This window comes from Amphibalanus amphitrite, unplaced genomic scaffold (assembly GCF_019059575.1).
Source record: "Amphibalanus amphitrite isolate SeventyFive unplaced genomic scaffold, NRLGWU_Aamphi_draft 000033F_arrow, whole genome shotgun sequence".
In the NCBI taxonomy this organism is placed as follows: Eukaryota; Metazoa; Arthropoda; class Thecostraca; order Balanomorpha; family Balanidae; genus Amphibalanus; species Amphibalanus amphitrite.
In genome coordinates, this window is record NW_024881529.1 from 94841 (window position 1) to 111473 (window position 16633).

Genomic DNA, 16633 nt, shown 5'->3' on the forward strand with positions numbered 1-16633 from the left:
TACATTGTTTTCTGTCTGGTGTGATTGACAGGTTTTTTACGGTCAGTTGGTCGTTACCAACTTCTCTGCTGCCACACACGCACTGCTGACAATAGATGTAGAAAGAAACGACCCAGTTGTTTATTCCCAATGTGTCAGTAGTGACGAGACATTGCTAGTGGTGGCGGAGGCCACATCAGTTAGCCCGTCTAGCGCTTAGCCTTTCGGGACCCTCTCTGAGCCGCGGTTGTTTTCGCCGCCAGCCCCAGTCGAGATGCAAAATTAATAGTCACACGAAGTTTAACTGGGGCCTCTGAATATACGAATTCAAAATTAATCGATTCTACAAAACCTTTTTCTTTCATCTATATGCATACATTTAACAGTAACTCCAGACCAGGCTGGTTTGGCCGGTCCTAAATAAGCTTCGTGTGACTATTAACTTTGCATCTCGACTAGGGCGCGCGGCGAAAACAACCGCGACCCTGAGTGGGTCCCGAAAGGCTAAACGCTGGAAGGGATTAACCCGCCTGGAGAATAAAACGCCGGGACCAGAAAGCGGCCTCATTTCCAGCACTGGGGTCACCGCAACAAGCTTCGCTTAGCGGTGGCTCTGTCCTTGTGAATCCTTCCCATCATAAGGTTCGGACTAAATTTATAATAATAATAAAAAAATATTTAAAAAAAAGGTTGTGGTATGCAAAACATTTCACTGCGGAGCAAGAATACACGTCACGCATCTAAAAAACTCAAAACAAAAAAATTCCTCATCCTGCATAAGGGAATGATTTTGGAACAAGAAATGGAATATCTCAATCTTTCCCTATGGTGATCATTCAGCTTTAAAAGCTGATTTGTGCTAGTATCAGCTCAAGCTACAAAACTGCTATTCCATTTCAAAACCCCAAGTTAAAAGTGATATATTTCCCATAAAGAGCTAAATTATATTATTATGTTGATGAAAGAAGTGTGAAGTTGTACTAAAACAACCAATTTGTAGAACATACTAACTAAAGGTGGGCGGGCAATTTGCACCCAAATTTTGTAGTCCCAGTGATTGAGCTTCTTTTAACTGTTCATGGATGTCTTTATCAAAATGCTGGAGTTGCAAACCAGCTCCCCCCCCCCCAAAAGAAAAAAATACAGGGTGCAAAATATGTTTTGTGTCTTGATTCTAATTCTATGGTGCTGTGATGACTGATGATGTTAGATACCTTACTGCACTGGAAATTAGGTGCATGATCCAAATGTTGTGCATGAGTGTGGCTGATAGGCAGAAATGGTCAATGTTGTCTGTTGTTACTTAAACATAACTTATGAATGGTTGACTTTATTTATAAATAAATTGGGTTTTGTGATTTAATGAATTTTCACAAATATGAATAACTTTTTTGTGATCCTCATGGAATGCTTTGTAAATTGATTGTTGTTATTGGTAAGATTCAGGTTGATGCCCAGAAGATACAAAAGTTTTATCAGTGTAGGCAGTGTGAACTGTGAGCATTGATGTGCAGTGTGCAATAAACTGAACTCTAAAAACAGTCAACAGTTTCAGACATGGCTGAGCAGCCACACCAGCCAAAGGTGATGACAGATGCAGAAAGAGACAAGCTGACCAAGACTTTGGATGAGGAATTAGATCAGTTTATTGAAGGTCTCCAAAAGAGTCAATATAAAGATGGCTGGAAGGAAGAAACATGGGAAAAGGTACTGCAAGCTTGATTTCTTTTTTTTTTAGAGTTGTTTTCTTGTTTAGTCCTGTAATTGTGCATTCAATGCCAATAGTAAGTTTTAGTGATGATAACTTGCAATGATGAATGATATTGTCTCATTTTATTTCATTACAACTGACCAGTCATGCTGACATTTTAGGAAATGCAGGAGCATCCTTTCTTCAGGAGCAAGCCATTTGAAGATGGAGAGGAGCTGCCTCCCCTGATTCAAGGTCTTCAGGCGCTCAAATATGATCCCAGCCTCCACACTGAGGAAGGTAGGTCCCTGGTGGTGTTGATTCCAGGTCAACCGTCCTTCCCATTTTTTTTTTTTTGTTAAACAATGGGCATTTATTTTTGGAAACTGCAGTGTGAAGTTAAAACATAGGTTATATGCTTGTAACCATACAGGTAACCTAACCTAAGCTTGTGTCAGTAATAATGTTACTATGCAGTCCACTAAATAAAAGTAAACATTGCCCCAACTGGTTGTGAGAGCCCAGTTCGAGTCGCTTCATCGGTCGCTATTTGTTTGTGACGTGGATGGCTCGGCGCCCGCTGGCAGACGCCGCCCGGGCGAGGTGACGTCATCAAGCGGGCTGCATTAGATCGAGAGGGCGGCACCTGTTCTTTTGCCTGAGGCTCACTCTCTCCTGTTTCTGCCTTCTGGGGTTTTGTGGAGATTGTTTGGGGTTCAGTGGACATCATTAGAGGTTCAGTGACGGCAGTTGAAGTCTAAATTCTGACTGTTGAAGGTTCAATATCGCCGATGCTGGACTATTGCCGCTATGACAAGTGGTTTCAACGCACTTTGAGTCCAACGCCTACCGTAACATTTGCTGGTTCCACTATTTGTGGTAAATCTTGCGATCATTTGCAGGAATACCGTGCGATCACGATTTGTGATTGTTTATATACCTACCGAGCAGAAATAGTTGTAAAATAGTAGACACATGAGAGAGCGCACTTTTTATGATTTTCGTCGCTAAATTAACCTTTTTAGCGGCACGTTTCGGGATAAACATTTACAATTGTTAAGCCACTTCTGAATTCCTAGGTAAATATTGGAATGCGACTCGGATACGGAATTGTTTACCATCAACCAGCCACGTGCGAACAACGGCGTAGCCCATGATCCTCGGTAATTGGCCTCACAGTGCTCCAGGGGGCTCCTCAGGGGCGCAGAGAAGCGGCACAAGACCCCGGGATTACAGGTCACGGGACGGGTGGTGGCTATGGTCACTGCACAAGTGCACAAGGATCACGAAGTCACCGTGGAATATGTCACGTAGTTACAGCTTCATTGCATCAGCGCATCTCACGTTACCGGTGCTCCAAAGTTACGATCACGGTGATTATGCTCCATAGGTATCGGTACCTATTATCGAAAATGTCGTGAAAATGCCGTCACAGGGTAAAAGGTCCTCCGTATCAGGATCTAGGCACACGAGATTCAAGGGTCAGTAATATAGGAGCCACGGTGTCACCGTATCAGATCTCTGGGTCATTGTAATTCTGTCCAAGGTCACCGATAGTCTCAGGGTCACCGTAACCCAAAGGTCACAGTTTTACGTTATCGGGTATACGGTACACGATAATGTATTAACTGTATCAGGATCACAGGTCTCGGATACCAGGGCCATAGGTCACGGTATCAGGGTCACAGGGTCACGGTATCAGGGTCACGGTGTCACTCTATCAAGGTCACAGGTCACGGTGTCACTGTCTCCGTGTCTCGGGTCACGCCACGCCGGTGATCACTCACGGTGGCTGTCCGGCGCTGTCTGCTCCTGCGGACGGCGGACGGCGGACTTGCGTCCGAACAAAGCCGACACGACAAACATCTCGGCGGCGCGGTATCTCGGCGCACCGCGTATCGCGCTGTCTCACACAGTACCGCCGCGGCCCGTGCCGAGTCGCCGCACTGTCTGCCGCCGCGCACGTTAGCGCGGAGTGCGGCGCCAACTCGGGCCGGCCACTGACGTAACGTGCTCGTCTGTTGAGCGGCCGCTGCGGCCGTTTCTGTGTTGTGCTGGGGAGGGCCGGAGCAGGGGGGAAGGGGAGGGTCAGCTGTCAGCCGGCGGGGCTCAGCTGGACGGGCCGGCGCTCCCGGGGGCCGTTTTGGCCGCTGCTGAGGCGGCAGGGCTGAGTAACTGGGATGTGAGTTGTGACGCTCGTCGGTTTGGCCGCAGCCGACCGTCCACGCTGGCTCGGTGGACGTCATCGGCTGACGTGCTGCCACACGTGGCGAAACGCCCGACCGGATGACGCATCGGGGGGAGGGGTACCTGGAGGGTCCCCACCTGGACTGGTGGGAACCGCTGGGTCTTGTGGAATGGAAATCACCGACTGGTGGGTGTCCGAACCGGACTAGTTGGATCGACAACTAAAGGTTTATTTGGCCTAGGGAAAATAGCGATTCAGCCGCGATCAAACGTTCCGTGATCGTTTGCATGCAAACATAAAAAACATGTTATACCCTATAGTGGCCATTAGTGTGTAGTCTAATGGCCTTAGTGTAATGGTGGTGTGCAACATTCCACATTTTTGTATAAAGCTTTTCTTCATCAATCGCGCATCAGGATTTTGCATAAGGGAACATGATACGTATAGTTTATGTCCCTAGTCATTCACCGGGATGTGAAACGTTCCGAATAAGATCGCCTTTGTATTGGCCTTTAGCTAATCGCCAACATCAAGTGCGCCTTACTTTTGTATTTCTCAGTTCCTTGCGGGCTGCGGTCGGGAGGGTATTTTTGTAGGTATTTTAACGGATATACGCGGGTATACCCATTTTATCACGTTACGCCTTTGGTTTCAATTCGTCGCCTTGACACTACTCCGTGACCTGACTTCCCGCAGAGCTGGCTTCCACATACAAGGAGGACGGCAACCTGTGCTTCAAGGTGAAGAAGTACAAGCACGCGGTGCTCAACTATACCGAGGGCCTGCGCAAGCGGCATCCAAACATCGAGCTGATCACGCAGCTTCTTACCAACCGGGCAGCAGCCAACTTCCACTTGGGAAACTTCAGGTCGGTCGGCCGGTCGGCCCGCTCACTCGTGGGCTTAACCGTTTGCTTTAACTGCTCACGAGCATACCTAACCATACGGCTCGGGTCTCCAAGATCACTTAGCCTGCTATCTCATCTGCCAGACTTTGAAAATATGCCCTCGTCTCGACCAGAGAATAATAATCTCGTTTTTCTTCCTCTCGAAATGCCATATTTAGATAAGATTATTCGCTAAGGCTGTTGGAAGTAAACTGGCTAAAACAACAGCTAAATGATAGTTCCTCATTCCGTGTATTCTGCCCTCCTCCATTGCGAGTGATACCGTCTCTCTGCCGTTGTCATCTCGTTTGACCCCACCTCTCCCCTTTAAGGTCATCACTGCGGGACTGCGAGCGCGCGGTGCGGCTGACCCCGGGTCACATGAAGGCCATTCTGCGGGCGGTACAGTGCTGCACCAAACTGGGCCGCTCGGCCGAGGCTCTGTCCTGGTGTGACCGAGGTCTGGCCGTGGACAGCACACATGCGGAACTGGTGCGGCTGCACCACGCCGCCACCGCCCAGCAGGTGAGATTGCAGCCACAGGGGACTGTTGACTGACCAAGAAGAAATAGAGGGGAGGTGACTGCCCACTGCCCAGCAAAGTTGAGGTGATTGTCCAGCGTGCCCGGGGTGGGTGACTGTTGACTTCCCACTGCCCAGTTCATATAAGGGGCAGTTTATATGAATCGTTTAGCCGATTAGCTAGGACGACAGGGCCTATCATCAGATACGAAAAGCGGCGCTGTAGGAAAGTAGTGTGACGGCTGCTACCAGTGACCGGCGGGCGCCATCGGAGAAGAGGAGCGGATCTCATGCGAAGCTGGAGCTAGTGCACGTCGATCGTGCCGTTTTCGTTCGATCAGTTGTGAATCTGTGCTTCTTGGTCAGGTGGGGATCGGTCATATCAGTAAGTTAGCGACAGCCACGGCCACCCAAACTGACATATCTCATGACATCAGCTGCTCATAACTCCGGGCTCATGTTTCCGACCTCGGACCCCCCCCCCCCCCCCTCCCCGGGACCGCTACCTGGGATACCCCTGGGATTACCGGCAAAGGGTTAATTAATGATACCACCGCCCGCACAGCCGGTCACTGGGGGAGGGGGCGGGGAGTGTTCTCTTAAAGCGACTGAGATACCGGCGCCTGAGGCGGCGTGGGAGGGGAGGGAGGGAAGGGGAGGGCGGGAGAAGGGGGAGGGTGGCGCCCCCGTCCTTTGTCGCACATAGGGTCGCAGTCCCGCCATATTGAACGGTCGCGACCAGTTTAACCCGTGCCCCACTGGGGGGGGGGGGCTATTTATAGCCCCCCTCCCGTTTTTCTGCAATAACTTCCAAACCGCTTGACGTATCGACGCCAAACTTTCAGTACCTTTGGCTGCATCAATTTGACACATTGTGTCAAAATTTGAACTTCGTAGCTACCATAGGTCGGCCGAAAATGACGTCGGAGTGACGTCATGTTCGGCCGATTTCGACGCAAAACATCGAACCACTGCAATCGCTCCCAAGGGCTCAGTTTTTAAGCTAGATCCAATTTCTTTGCATGAGAGGACTCAGAATAGACTGCGCTATCAAACTGCTATCTCGGATTTTCGAAATATTGAAAATTTCGAAAATTTTATATAATAAAATTCACAATTTACATTTTTACATTTTTTGACTTTTCGAAAAAAACAGGAATATATGTGATAGAACGCGTTATTATGACTAACTCTAGCAAGTTTCAGCTAAATATCTTCAAAAATGGCCAAGTTATACGCATTATTGCAAAAAATTCACAATTATTAATTTTTCAAATCAATTTTTCACCACGTATTTGACATCGTACGCCAATATAAATAGCACCATCGTGTTCCTGAGCTCAAACTGCATCCAATAGACACCTTTTCTGTTGAAAAATTATAACTTCAAAATTTGACCTTTTTTGACCTGAAAGTGACCTGACCTAAGCTAAATTCGACTCAAAATGACCTCGAATGACACAGACGACATCAAATTCGAAATCTTTGGCCTAAATGGACCATAAAACATGTGTCACGTGACCGACGCATGATATAATATTTTCGTGACTTGTGATGACCTGACCTTGGCCTGAAAATCAAAGTACAAGTTTGGTACCCTCAGGGTATCTAGAGCATCTGTTCACGAGTGTGTGAACCAAAAATGAGCCTGATCTGACTTGTAGGACGGCGGCCAGAGCCCAAAACGTGAACAAGCCAAAATGCTAATAATTTTTACTTTGACCTGACCTGTGACGTCATCGGTGACCTTGAGGTCAATGAAATTAGGTTTCGTTCGACAGTTTTTCCGGGGCTATCAGACGCCGTTTGAATTTTGACGATCGGCCCAGTAGTTTCGGAGTTAGGAGGGGGGCTATGAATACCCCCCCCCCCCCCAGCAGGGCGTGTTATACGCAGACCCCAGCACAGTGATGCAAATGAGGTTCACGACTCACGAGTGGCCATAAATACCCAAAAGTCAAGTTTACCAAATCGAGTTAATTGCGATATGGCCGAGTAGACAAATGTTTGGGGCATCTGAAATCACATGGTTTTCATGTTTTTGTCAAAACCGGCCTCGTGTATAATCGTCAGAAGTCGTGACAATTTCTAGGTCGTAAAATGACGGTCAGACACTCGCAAGTTCAAACGCCGCTGGTTTGCGTTCATTTCGTACAAATTGAAAAAATATGCATGGGAATGATCCCCAAAGCCTTCTGCTTCTAATGCCGGGTCACAAAAAGCCGTATCTCATTCGCTTTGGCGGTAATCTGACTATTTATCATCATGTTGCAATCGCAGTTTTGTACTAAGAAAAAAATGCTTTCGATTCACCTACAGCACTTAACACAGTGTGTGCCCGTTAGTCCACCATACCATAGCCTTCCCTAATAATTTCTGAGTCGCATCGTGAAAGAATTAAGGTGCTAGCACAGGGCTGACCGGCGCTACAGAGGTTTTTGTCCGGGCGGTCGGGCGCCGCAGTGGGCGCGCAGTGGGCGGGTGGGTGCCGTCGCGCGGCGTCCGGGCGCGGCGGCGCGGCGGCGCGGCCGCCCGGGCCGCCCGCTGCGCCGCGGCACCCGACCGTGCCGGACGAAAACTTATGTAGCGCCGGTCAGCCCTGTGCTAGCGCCTTAATTCTTTCACTATGCGACTCAGAAGTGATTAGGGAATGCTATGATATGGTGCACTAACGGGCACACACTGGGTGAAGTGCTGTAGGTGAATTGAAAGCAAATATTTTTGGTAAAAAACTGCGTTTGCAACATTATTACAAATGGTTAGCTCACCGCTAAACCAAAATAGATACGGCTTTTTATGACGTGGCATTAGAAGCAGCAGGTTTCGGGGATCATTTTCATGTATAATTTTTGCAGTTTGTGTGACATGAACGCACGCTAGCGGCACTTGAATTTCAAGTACCTGACAGTCATTTTACGACATCGAAAATGTCTCGACTTCTGACAATCATTCACGAGGCCGGTTTTGACAAAAACATTAAAATCATACTTTTACAGACACCCCAAACATTTGCCTGACTGACCATATTACGATTTATTCGATTAAGTGAACTTGAATTTTGGGCCTTTTTCGTATTTATGGCCACTCGTGAACCCCATTTGCATCACTGTGCCCAGTGGGGCGCGGGTAAAAAGGTACTTCAAGTGCCGCAGATGCATAAGTTTAAATGCTTTTCTCACATAAACTCTGTATTTAAAATGGCACTTGTATGCGTTCATTTACACATAGCTTATTAGAAAATGACGAATCATGCTATTTTTATGTAAGCCCAGCAAAGCATACCAGGGATGGCGCAGTCCATTAAGAAATATATGGTGAGTTGCGACAAATCGTCAGTCACACTAGTGCTAGTCTCAAATGTGCCCCAAACGTCCAAATCTGACGGTGAGAGTGATGCGTCGGCATGCGCCTCCCGGTTTCCCGTTCGTCCCACCATACGTCAGCCCGGGACCGGAGTTATAAGCGCCGCACCGTCGTCTCGACTCACCTTTTGTCTGGAACGAACCGTCGCTGTCGCTCCTCGGTCGGTCGTCAATCATCGGTCGGAACTGCGTGGAAAGCGCTCCCCACCGGGAGACGTCAGAGTGCGATGGGAATGTCGTATCTGCACCCCTGAGCGGCCACAGCGGTCGCGAGGCACTATATAGCGGCCGTACCAGGGGCCGTCTCTTGTCCCGGCTGGGCGGCTGGAACCGGCTCTCGGCCATAGTGTGGGGTCGGTTGGGGTGCGGAGAAGACGGCAGGCAGAAGCACACGCCACACTGTCGGCCGCACTGAGAGGCTGTGTCACTCGTGTCACTCGCGAAGTCAGCGGGCGCAGTGGCTAGGTCCGGCGTCGGTCAGGGCAGTCCCCTGTGTGAAGTATGTGTGCCCCCTACCCGGGGCAGTCGGTACCCCCTGTGTCCCTTCGCCCGCCCGCCCGGCCGGCCGGCCCGTCTCGGTACCGCCGCCAAAGGGGAGGGATGGAGAGGGGTGGGGGTAAATCCAACCCGACAACTGGCAAGGATAATGCATTTATAGTTGCCTTTGTTCGACTTCGATGTAGCTAATAAGACGACCTCGCTTGATGCAGAATGGGATGCCAAATGCGCGCTGTGAAATTTATAATATTGACCCATGAAATTTTGAAGTTTTAGAACCTTTTTGGCTTATTTGAATCACGCCTGGAGGACTGGTTTGTCACGCCATTTCGGGTAACGTGCGTCTCTCTGTCCCCTCTCCCAGTGCCACCCGCTTCACCAGTCCCAGCTATCCCATGTGGCGGTTGCTTTGTTCCACTCCCACCCGTCTGTCTTATCCGCGTCTGACTTCTTTCCCGGCCGACGGCATTGCAGCGCGTGGAGGAGCGTAACCGTCGTCAGGCCGCGCTGAAGGAGCGGAAGCAGAAGGCCGCCGATGATCGACTGCTGGCCGCCCTGGCTGAGAGGGGCGTCTCCGTGCTGTCTGAGGAGGGAAAACCAGGTACGCGGTATGAGACATCAGTGACTCGGTGACACGGACGGATAGCGTCATCTCCGAATCCGTGAATGATGGGAGGGGCTCAATGCTGCCTTCCTAACGGTCGGACAAACTATTGATCATATCTTGGGATCAGATGTGATGTCATTCCAGTTTGTGTGACGGGAAGTCTTCGGTCTTCCTATATCCGGTTTTACACATTCACTTCGTCGACTGCATATATGTATTCCAATGGCGAACATCGATGTTGGCTAGCGGTCGATCAGGCATGTAAACCGTGTCACTGCTAGTTTGTTCTGACTGAACAAAAATTTACCGTTGTTTCTGTACTGTCTGAATCCCTCAGTGTCTGTATCCCCCTGTATTTGACTGAACAGAACATTGCCAGTATCACTGCATGACTGTTAGGATCCATCAGTGTTCGTGTATCTTTCCCCGCACCCTCTGACGTCCCCCATCTACCCCGCCCCGTCAGTGAGCGGCGCGGCGGTGCGGCCCGAGCTGCTGGTCCCCCAGGTGCCCGGTCTGGAGACGGGCGTCCAGCTCACCGACTCGGGAGACCTCAGCTGGCCACTCATGTTCCTCTACCCGGAGCACTCGCAGAGTGACCTGGTGCGCGCGGCGCTCGACACCGACCCGTGAGTATTGGCCGGGGAACTGGTTGTTGTTGTTGTTGTTGTTTCCCCGCGGGCCGGCCGTAGCCCGCAGGCTCTCGGTAGCGGAGGAAGCCGCGGGCCAGCGCCGCCACGGCCCCGCCGTCCCGCAGCCGAGTCGCATCGGGATGTATGGTCCCGAACAGGCGTAGTCGCTTGCCCGCCAGGCAGGGGCAGTGCAGCAGCACGTGCTCCGGCGTGTCGGCCTCCTCTCGGCAGACCAGACACAGTGCCGCCGGGCACTTCAGGTCCTCGCACTGCTGGCAGGTCGGTGTTGGGCGACGGCCGATCCTGTGCAGGTAGCTCGTCGAGAGCCCCCAGTGGCCTGCTCGAAGCTGGTGCACATTCACCGCGTCTTCCCTCGTCTCGTTGAGGACAGGTGTCGGGAACCTGTCTCTCATAATCCGCCTGAAGAAGCTGTCGGGCCAGCGATCTCGCCAGGCCTTGGAGGCGGCGCGGCCGACTGCTTTAGTGAGGCTGCGGACGTCCACAGGCGCGACTGCCTGTGGTAAGCTGGAGGCCTCCTTGGCCAGCTCGTCCGCCCGTTCGTTGCCTGGGAGGCCACAGTGGGCCGGGACCCACTGCAGCCAAGTCGGTCTGTCCGGGGCCGCCAGGAGCAGGCGCCATATCTCGGCTCCCAGCGTCGTCCGCTGTTCTCCGGCGCCCGTCGCGAGCGTGGCGAGCGCAGCCTGGGAGTCGGTGCAGAGCACCAGCGGGGTCGCAGACGTTGCGTCCTCCAGCTGCTGCACCTCCTCCAGAGCGGCACGCATCGCCACCAGCTCGGCGCGGGTGCTACTGCAGACGGCGCCGGCCGGCGTCCGGGTCGTCCTCTCTTCTCCAGAGGGCAGGGTGATCAGGGCACCACTGCCCCCGGACGCGACACCGCCCTCTGCCGAGCCGTCGCTCCAGATCCAGGTCGCCTGGTCTGGCAGGGTCGCGAGGTGTTCTTCGGCCGCCGCCCGGCGGACCTCGTCGCGTGCCTCCCTGCTAATAGCCGCGCCGACGTCCAGCCGGATCGCCACCCCCGAACAGTCCGACCATGGAGGGAGGGTGATGTGTAGTCGCTCCTCCACGGGTGTCTCCTGAAGACCAAGCCGGATGAGGGCCTCCCGTCCCACATCACGCCAGCCGGTGGTGGTCCGCAGTCGTCGGGGGGGCTGTCCTCGCTGCTACCTCACGGAGAGGGTCATCGGTCCTCTGCGACGCCGCAGTGGCGGTCAGCCTGACGGCCAACGCCTCCCTGCGCGCCCGGACCGGGACCATGCCGGCCTCCGCCATCAGCGGGTCTCTCGGCGTGCTGATCGGGCAGCCGGTCACGACGCGCGCTGTGGCACGCATCTCCCTCTCAAGCAGCTCCACGTGCGACTCCGACGCCGCCGGGAGCCATGCCGCCGCCGCGTACTCGAGTGCACCACGGACGTAACCGTTGGCGACGGTTCGCAGCTGCGGCTCTTGCAGGCCCCACGAGCGCGCCGTCAGCTTCCTCAGCTGGGCCACACGCGGCTTCACCTTGCGGCGGAGACGAGAGCAGTGTTCCCCGAAGTGGAGCAGTCAGTCAAAGGTCACGCCGAGCAGATGGAGGTGTCGGGTGCCCTTGACTGCCGTGCCGTCCACCCTCAGCACGATGTCGCGGGCATCTTCGTGCCGTTGGGACAGTACCAGGACCTGCGTCTTGCTGCCCGCCAGCCGCATCTTCCACTTCCGCGCCCAGGCCGCCATCACGTCTGCAGCTCTCTGAGCGCGTACCATCGCTTGCGCAATGGTCGCTCCGGAGCTGAGGGTGGCGGTGTCGTCGGCGTACATGTAGATCGATGTGCCGTCAACCTTCCGGAGCTCCTCCACCAATTCCGCCGACCACGGGGTGAACAGGGTCGGGGCGAGCACGGAGCCCTGGGGGAGGCCCGCTCGGAAGGGACGGCTGCTGCTGCGGACGCCATTGACCTCCGCGCATGCACGTCGGTCTCGCAGGAAGTGGAAGATCCACGTTGCGTAACACCGTGGGAGTCGGTGCAGCATCTTCAGACGCAGCATCTGGTGGTCGATCACATCGTAGGCTCTGGAGAAGTCGGGGAACTGGTCGAGACAGTGAACAGTTTCTCGGTGCCGTGGATGGGCTGTCTGTGCGAGTGTGGCGTCTCTCGACGGCGAAGTACGGTACTAAACGTTCCTGTGCCTGCCAAGTATATTCGCCGATGTGATTTCGTTGCGCATGGAGATGTAACGGTCAAAAAGTAAGCGATGACTGGAAAGGAATGGAACGTTCGTAGTGGGTATCGCCTAAATCCTATTAACAAGGTCAGAAGTCTACACGGTTTCTGAAATCGCCAGACTTATCCGTCTTCATTATCTGTTATATTATTCGTAATAAAGCAGATGCCATGTAGCATTGCATCATTTTCAACCTGCTTATCTATCATGGCTCTGCTGCTTTATGTTGATTCTCCTGTAACCCTCCCCCTCCGCAGGATATCGGGTCACCTGGAGGCCATGTTTGGCGCCGACGGCGGCGGCTCCCCGGAGTGGGACACGGACGGCGCGTACCGGCCCGACCGGCTCGAGGTCTACTACGAGTACGAGGACGGCCTGGAGACCCGCGTGGTGCGGGTCCGCACAGACAGCCGCATACGGGACGTACTGGCGGATAAACGGTGAGACGGGGACGGGAAAGAGGGCGGACGGGCAGAGCTCTGAGAGGGAGGGGATGGGAGAAACGATGGATGGTATGCATTATACAGAGTACATTATGTAGAGTACTGTCCTAAGGAGGTAGGCTGCATGTTGAGGGTTTGTATGACCGTGACCAAGAGGGGTTTATCAAACAAATCCCAAAGTGCGACACGCTGGGCTCCATTGATATTTATGTGATTGCGAAATGCTAGGCTCCGTGACTGCACCAGGTGCTCTGCTGTTGACACTACCATTTCTCGTCTCCCCTCCTGTCTGGCAGGTACGTGGTGAAGGGCGGCGTCCCCGGCTTCATCGTGCTGCCCCGGGACTCGCCGTTCCGAACTGTGTTCCTCGGCCGCTATCAGGTGGACGAGCGGTGACGGCGCGCGTAGCGACATCTATATCAGGGAACTACGGACTGACGCAGCAGGTGGCGACATCTATATTCCATCGCTACTCCGAGACCGACCCGCAGCGATCCGCTATCGTGGCGCGGCGGCGAGAGCGGTTGTGGAATTCGATTGGGTATACATTATCCGCTGTACTGCCTCGTGTCCGTTAAGGGTCACTTCAAGCCGCTATTCTAAGGTGTTGATGTGTACGAGGAGTGTGGTATGCGGATATATTTGCAGCTGGATCCGCCGCTGCCCCTGCACGCCAGTCCAGCAAACCGTCCGCTTACGTCTGCGATTTGAAGTGTCTCTGTCATGGAGTGCGGGTTTAAATGCATTGAATTACTACTCTTCCACCGGTGCGTTTCTGGTTTCTTCTTCACGATCGAGTTGACGCGTACAGCCGATGTAGGGAACGACGCATAAAACTGTGCTGTGGCAGAATTTCGAGCCATATTCTGTCCCAATCGACAAATGATGGGAGATTATCTGTATAGGGTGTGGCGAACACGATTAACTATCATTGACATGCATTCAAGTGACCACTGTATGCAGATACCGCATGAATCACCAGCACCCCACATTTGACTTCAAATATCGTGGAGTATGGCGAAGCGATACCAGACGTGTTTCAAAGGTTTCTGCCAGAAACCCTTCCCGGCATTTCTACAGTCGATCCCACCAGGATCCCATCTCAGACAGCCCTCGTAAGCAAACTCGATCGGGTGATGAGAGGATGACGCGTGTATTATCTCATCTTTCCACAAGGTTCAATGTAGTTTCACGATCAAAAACACCTGGAACAAAAGAAAACAACTGTCAATTACGCTGAACGCCGCTCAGACATGGTGAAAGCAAACAAATCTGAACCCTCTGCTTTTGCTTTTTCGCCGTTATGGTGCAACGACAGCAGAGCGGAAGGCATAGAATCCAGTCTTCGATGAAAATAATAGCTGGATATGGACCAATGACGACGTCGAGACAGCCCATTAAAGGGACACTCCCACCTTCAAAAAAGTTTATGAATTGGCATGAAAGTGATGTCGCTCGGTTCAGAAAGAGCGAAAACGAATATCTACCAAATTTCACCGAAAAATATTCACCGGTTTTCAAGATACTGGACTTTTACTTTTGCTTACTTTTTGGGATCTCCGCTGTTCCTAGCGACTTTATTTGGAAGCAATAGTTTGGCAGCTGAAAGTGCGGCACTTGTTGCGCGCAAAGCAGCATATACCACCGCGTGCTACAAAACGTTTTAGTCAAACATTTAAAAATCGTTAGATATCTGCGCTGACGTCACACATTCAGAGGGGTATTCCTATGCATTAGCCACTCTGAATCAAAATGCTGCAATTTTGAAATTCAATATTTCCGATTTAAGGCATTTCTCGATGTTGTGAGTGCCGAAACCGGTAATTGTGAGCCAGGGACCCCATTTTGGCTATATCAACTCAAATCTAATGTTAAGGTGGGAGGGTCCCTTTAAAACCAATGTGAGTCAAACGATTTTGAAAACATTAACGACGCCTGAGTACCTACGCGCACATGCTTTCCTCAAAATATACCAAACAAATACAGAACAGTCAACTATAATTAATACCCCCCCCCCCCCCGTCGCGCTTGCACTCACCCCTCATCTGAGCCTCCTGGTGTCTCTCTCTCTCTCTCTCTCTCTCTCTCTCTCTCTCTCTCTCTCTCTCTCTCTCTCTCTCTCTCTCTCTCTCTCTCTCTCTCTCTCTCTCTCTCTCTCTCTCTCTCTCTCTCTCTCTCTCTCCTCTCTCTCTCTCTCTCTCTCTCTCTCTCTCTCTCTCTCTCTCTCTCTCTCTCTCTCTCTCTCTCTCTCTCTCTCTCTCTCTCTCTCTCTCTCTCTCTCTCTCTCTCTCTCTCTCTCTCTCTCTCTCTCTCTCTCTCTCTCTCTCTCTCTCTCTCTCTCTCTCTCTCTCCTCTCTCTCTCTCTCTCTCTCTCTCTCTCTCTCTCTCTCTCTCTCTCTCTCTCTCTCTCTCTCTCTCTCTCTCTCTCTCTCTCTCTCTCTCTCTCTCTCTCTCTCTCTCTCTCTCTCTCTCTCTCTCTCTCTCTCTCTCTCTCTCTCTCTCTCTCTCTCTCTCCCCCTGACACACCTTCACCATCCAGTCCCACCGCGCCTCTGCACTCACCCCTCATCTGAGCCTCCTGGCCTCTCGCTCCGACTCGAGTAGGGTGATGATGTCGCCCTCACGCACCGGTCCCTTGACGTTGCGGATGATGGCGCGGTTCGTCTCGTCCATGAACTCGACGCGCACCTGGGTGCACTGGCCCTGTGAGCCGGTGCGACCCAGCACCTTGGTCACCTGGCGACACAAGGGGAGCGGGAGGTCAGTCACAGCCCAGCACAGCGTTTACTGATAATCCTATGAAGTAAGTGACGATAGCGCTAGTGACATTCGCCTAGCAGCTATCTGCTGTGGTACTGTGACGAGGCCGTCATACTGGGGCTCCTGTCTGATGTCGATATTATCCCTTTTTGGCTACTAGGATTGGTGGACCGAAGAAACTATTCTGTTACGTACTACCGAATCAGACTCAATCTCCTGACTCGGCAGCAGACTGTGGAGCCACGAGAGCTCACATGGGTCCCAGCAGATTGCGGAAATGCGGCCACTAGGTATATCCTGCAGAAGTTTCATGCCCTCCGTTCCGGGCCTAGTTCAGAAGCTTCATCAGCCGCTGGGACAAGATGGTCTGAGGTCCCCGCATGGCACTTGTATTTCCTTTGTCAGCAGCCCCTGCAGCAGTGCCGGGCTCTCAAGGGCACATTAAGCCATGTGAGTGGAAGCGAGGCCCCATCGCTACCGTACGAGCACCGTCCGATCCTGCAATTTGCTGTAACATAATAATCTAGCACCGAAATGCTGAAACAGACACTTTGCTTCCTGAAAACAACCAACTGCAAGCAAGCAATTGTAAGTCAAATATTTTTAGGTTAAGTGGTTGTGTATCTGGCTTCAGGCCATTGCCTGTAATCTCTCCTAAAACATTTCCTTTGGCACTGCACTGCTTTGCCACAAGCAGTTTGTGACTTTCCATATTGTAGAGCATATTGAGCTGGAGCACACTTGTTTGTGCCATGAATAATTATCAGATATGAAATCATGAGGTCAAAGGATATCATGTGATTTACTTCTTACTTGATGATCTGTCACACTGAAAGTACCTAAATT

The 16633-nt window shown here is 52.1% G+C and overlaps 2 protein-coding genes across 8 annotated transcripts in view; one reads left to right on the plus strand and one right to left on the minus strand.

Annotated features, from left to right (window-relative positions):
* Window positions 1-3676, minus strand: part of LOC122368798 (RB1-inducible coiled-coil protein 1-like) — a 21864-nt gene extending 18188 nt beyond the window's left edge. Inside the window, exon 1 of the mRNA XM_043343063.1 lies at window positions 3457-3676. Coding sequence (XP_043198998.1) covers window positions 3457-3535 — 79 coding nt within the window. The 5' untranslated portion in view covers window positions 3536-3676. The remainder of the gene's footprint in view (window positions 1-3456) is intronic.
* LOC122368815 (tetratricopeptide repeat protein 4-like) overlaps window positions 1-13791 on the plus strand; it is a 22380-nt gene extending 8589 nt beyond the window's left edge. For 5 of the 7 annotated variants that reach the window (XM_043343075.1, XM_043343108.1, XM_043343083.1 and 2 more), the window contains exons 2-9: window positions 1529-1686; window positions 1852-1969; window positions 4554-4725; window positions 5076-5268; window positions 9600-9726; window positions 10199-10361; window positions 12842-13024; window positions 13324-13791. In XM_043343075.1, the coding sequence (XP_043199010.1) occupies window positions 1537-1686; window positions 1852-1969; window positions 4554-4725; window positions 5076-5268; window positions 9600-9726; window positions 10199-10361; window positions 12842-13024; window positions 13324-13423 (1206 nt within the window). In that variant the 5' untranslated portion in view covers window positions 1529-1536 and the 3' untranslated portion in view covers window positions 13424-13791. Of the gene's footprint in view, window positions 1-1521; window positions 1687-1851; window positions 1970-4553; window positions 4726-5075; window positions 5269-9599; window positions 9727-10198; window positions 10362-12841; window positions 13025-13323 lie in introns of all 7 variants that reach the window. The other 2 variants (XM_043343115.1, XM_043343121.1) reach the window with 1 other exon arrangement.
* The last annotated feature ends 2842 nt before the right edge of the window (window positions 13792-16633 follow it).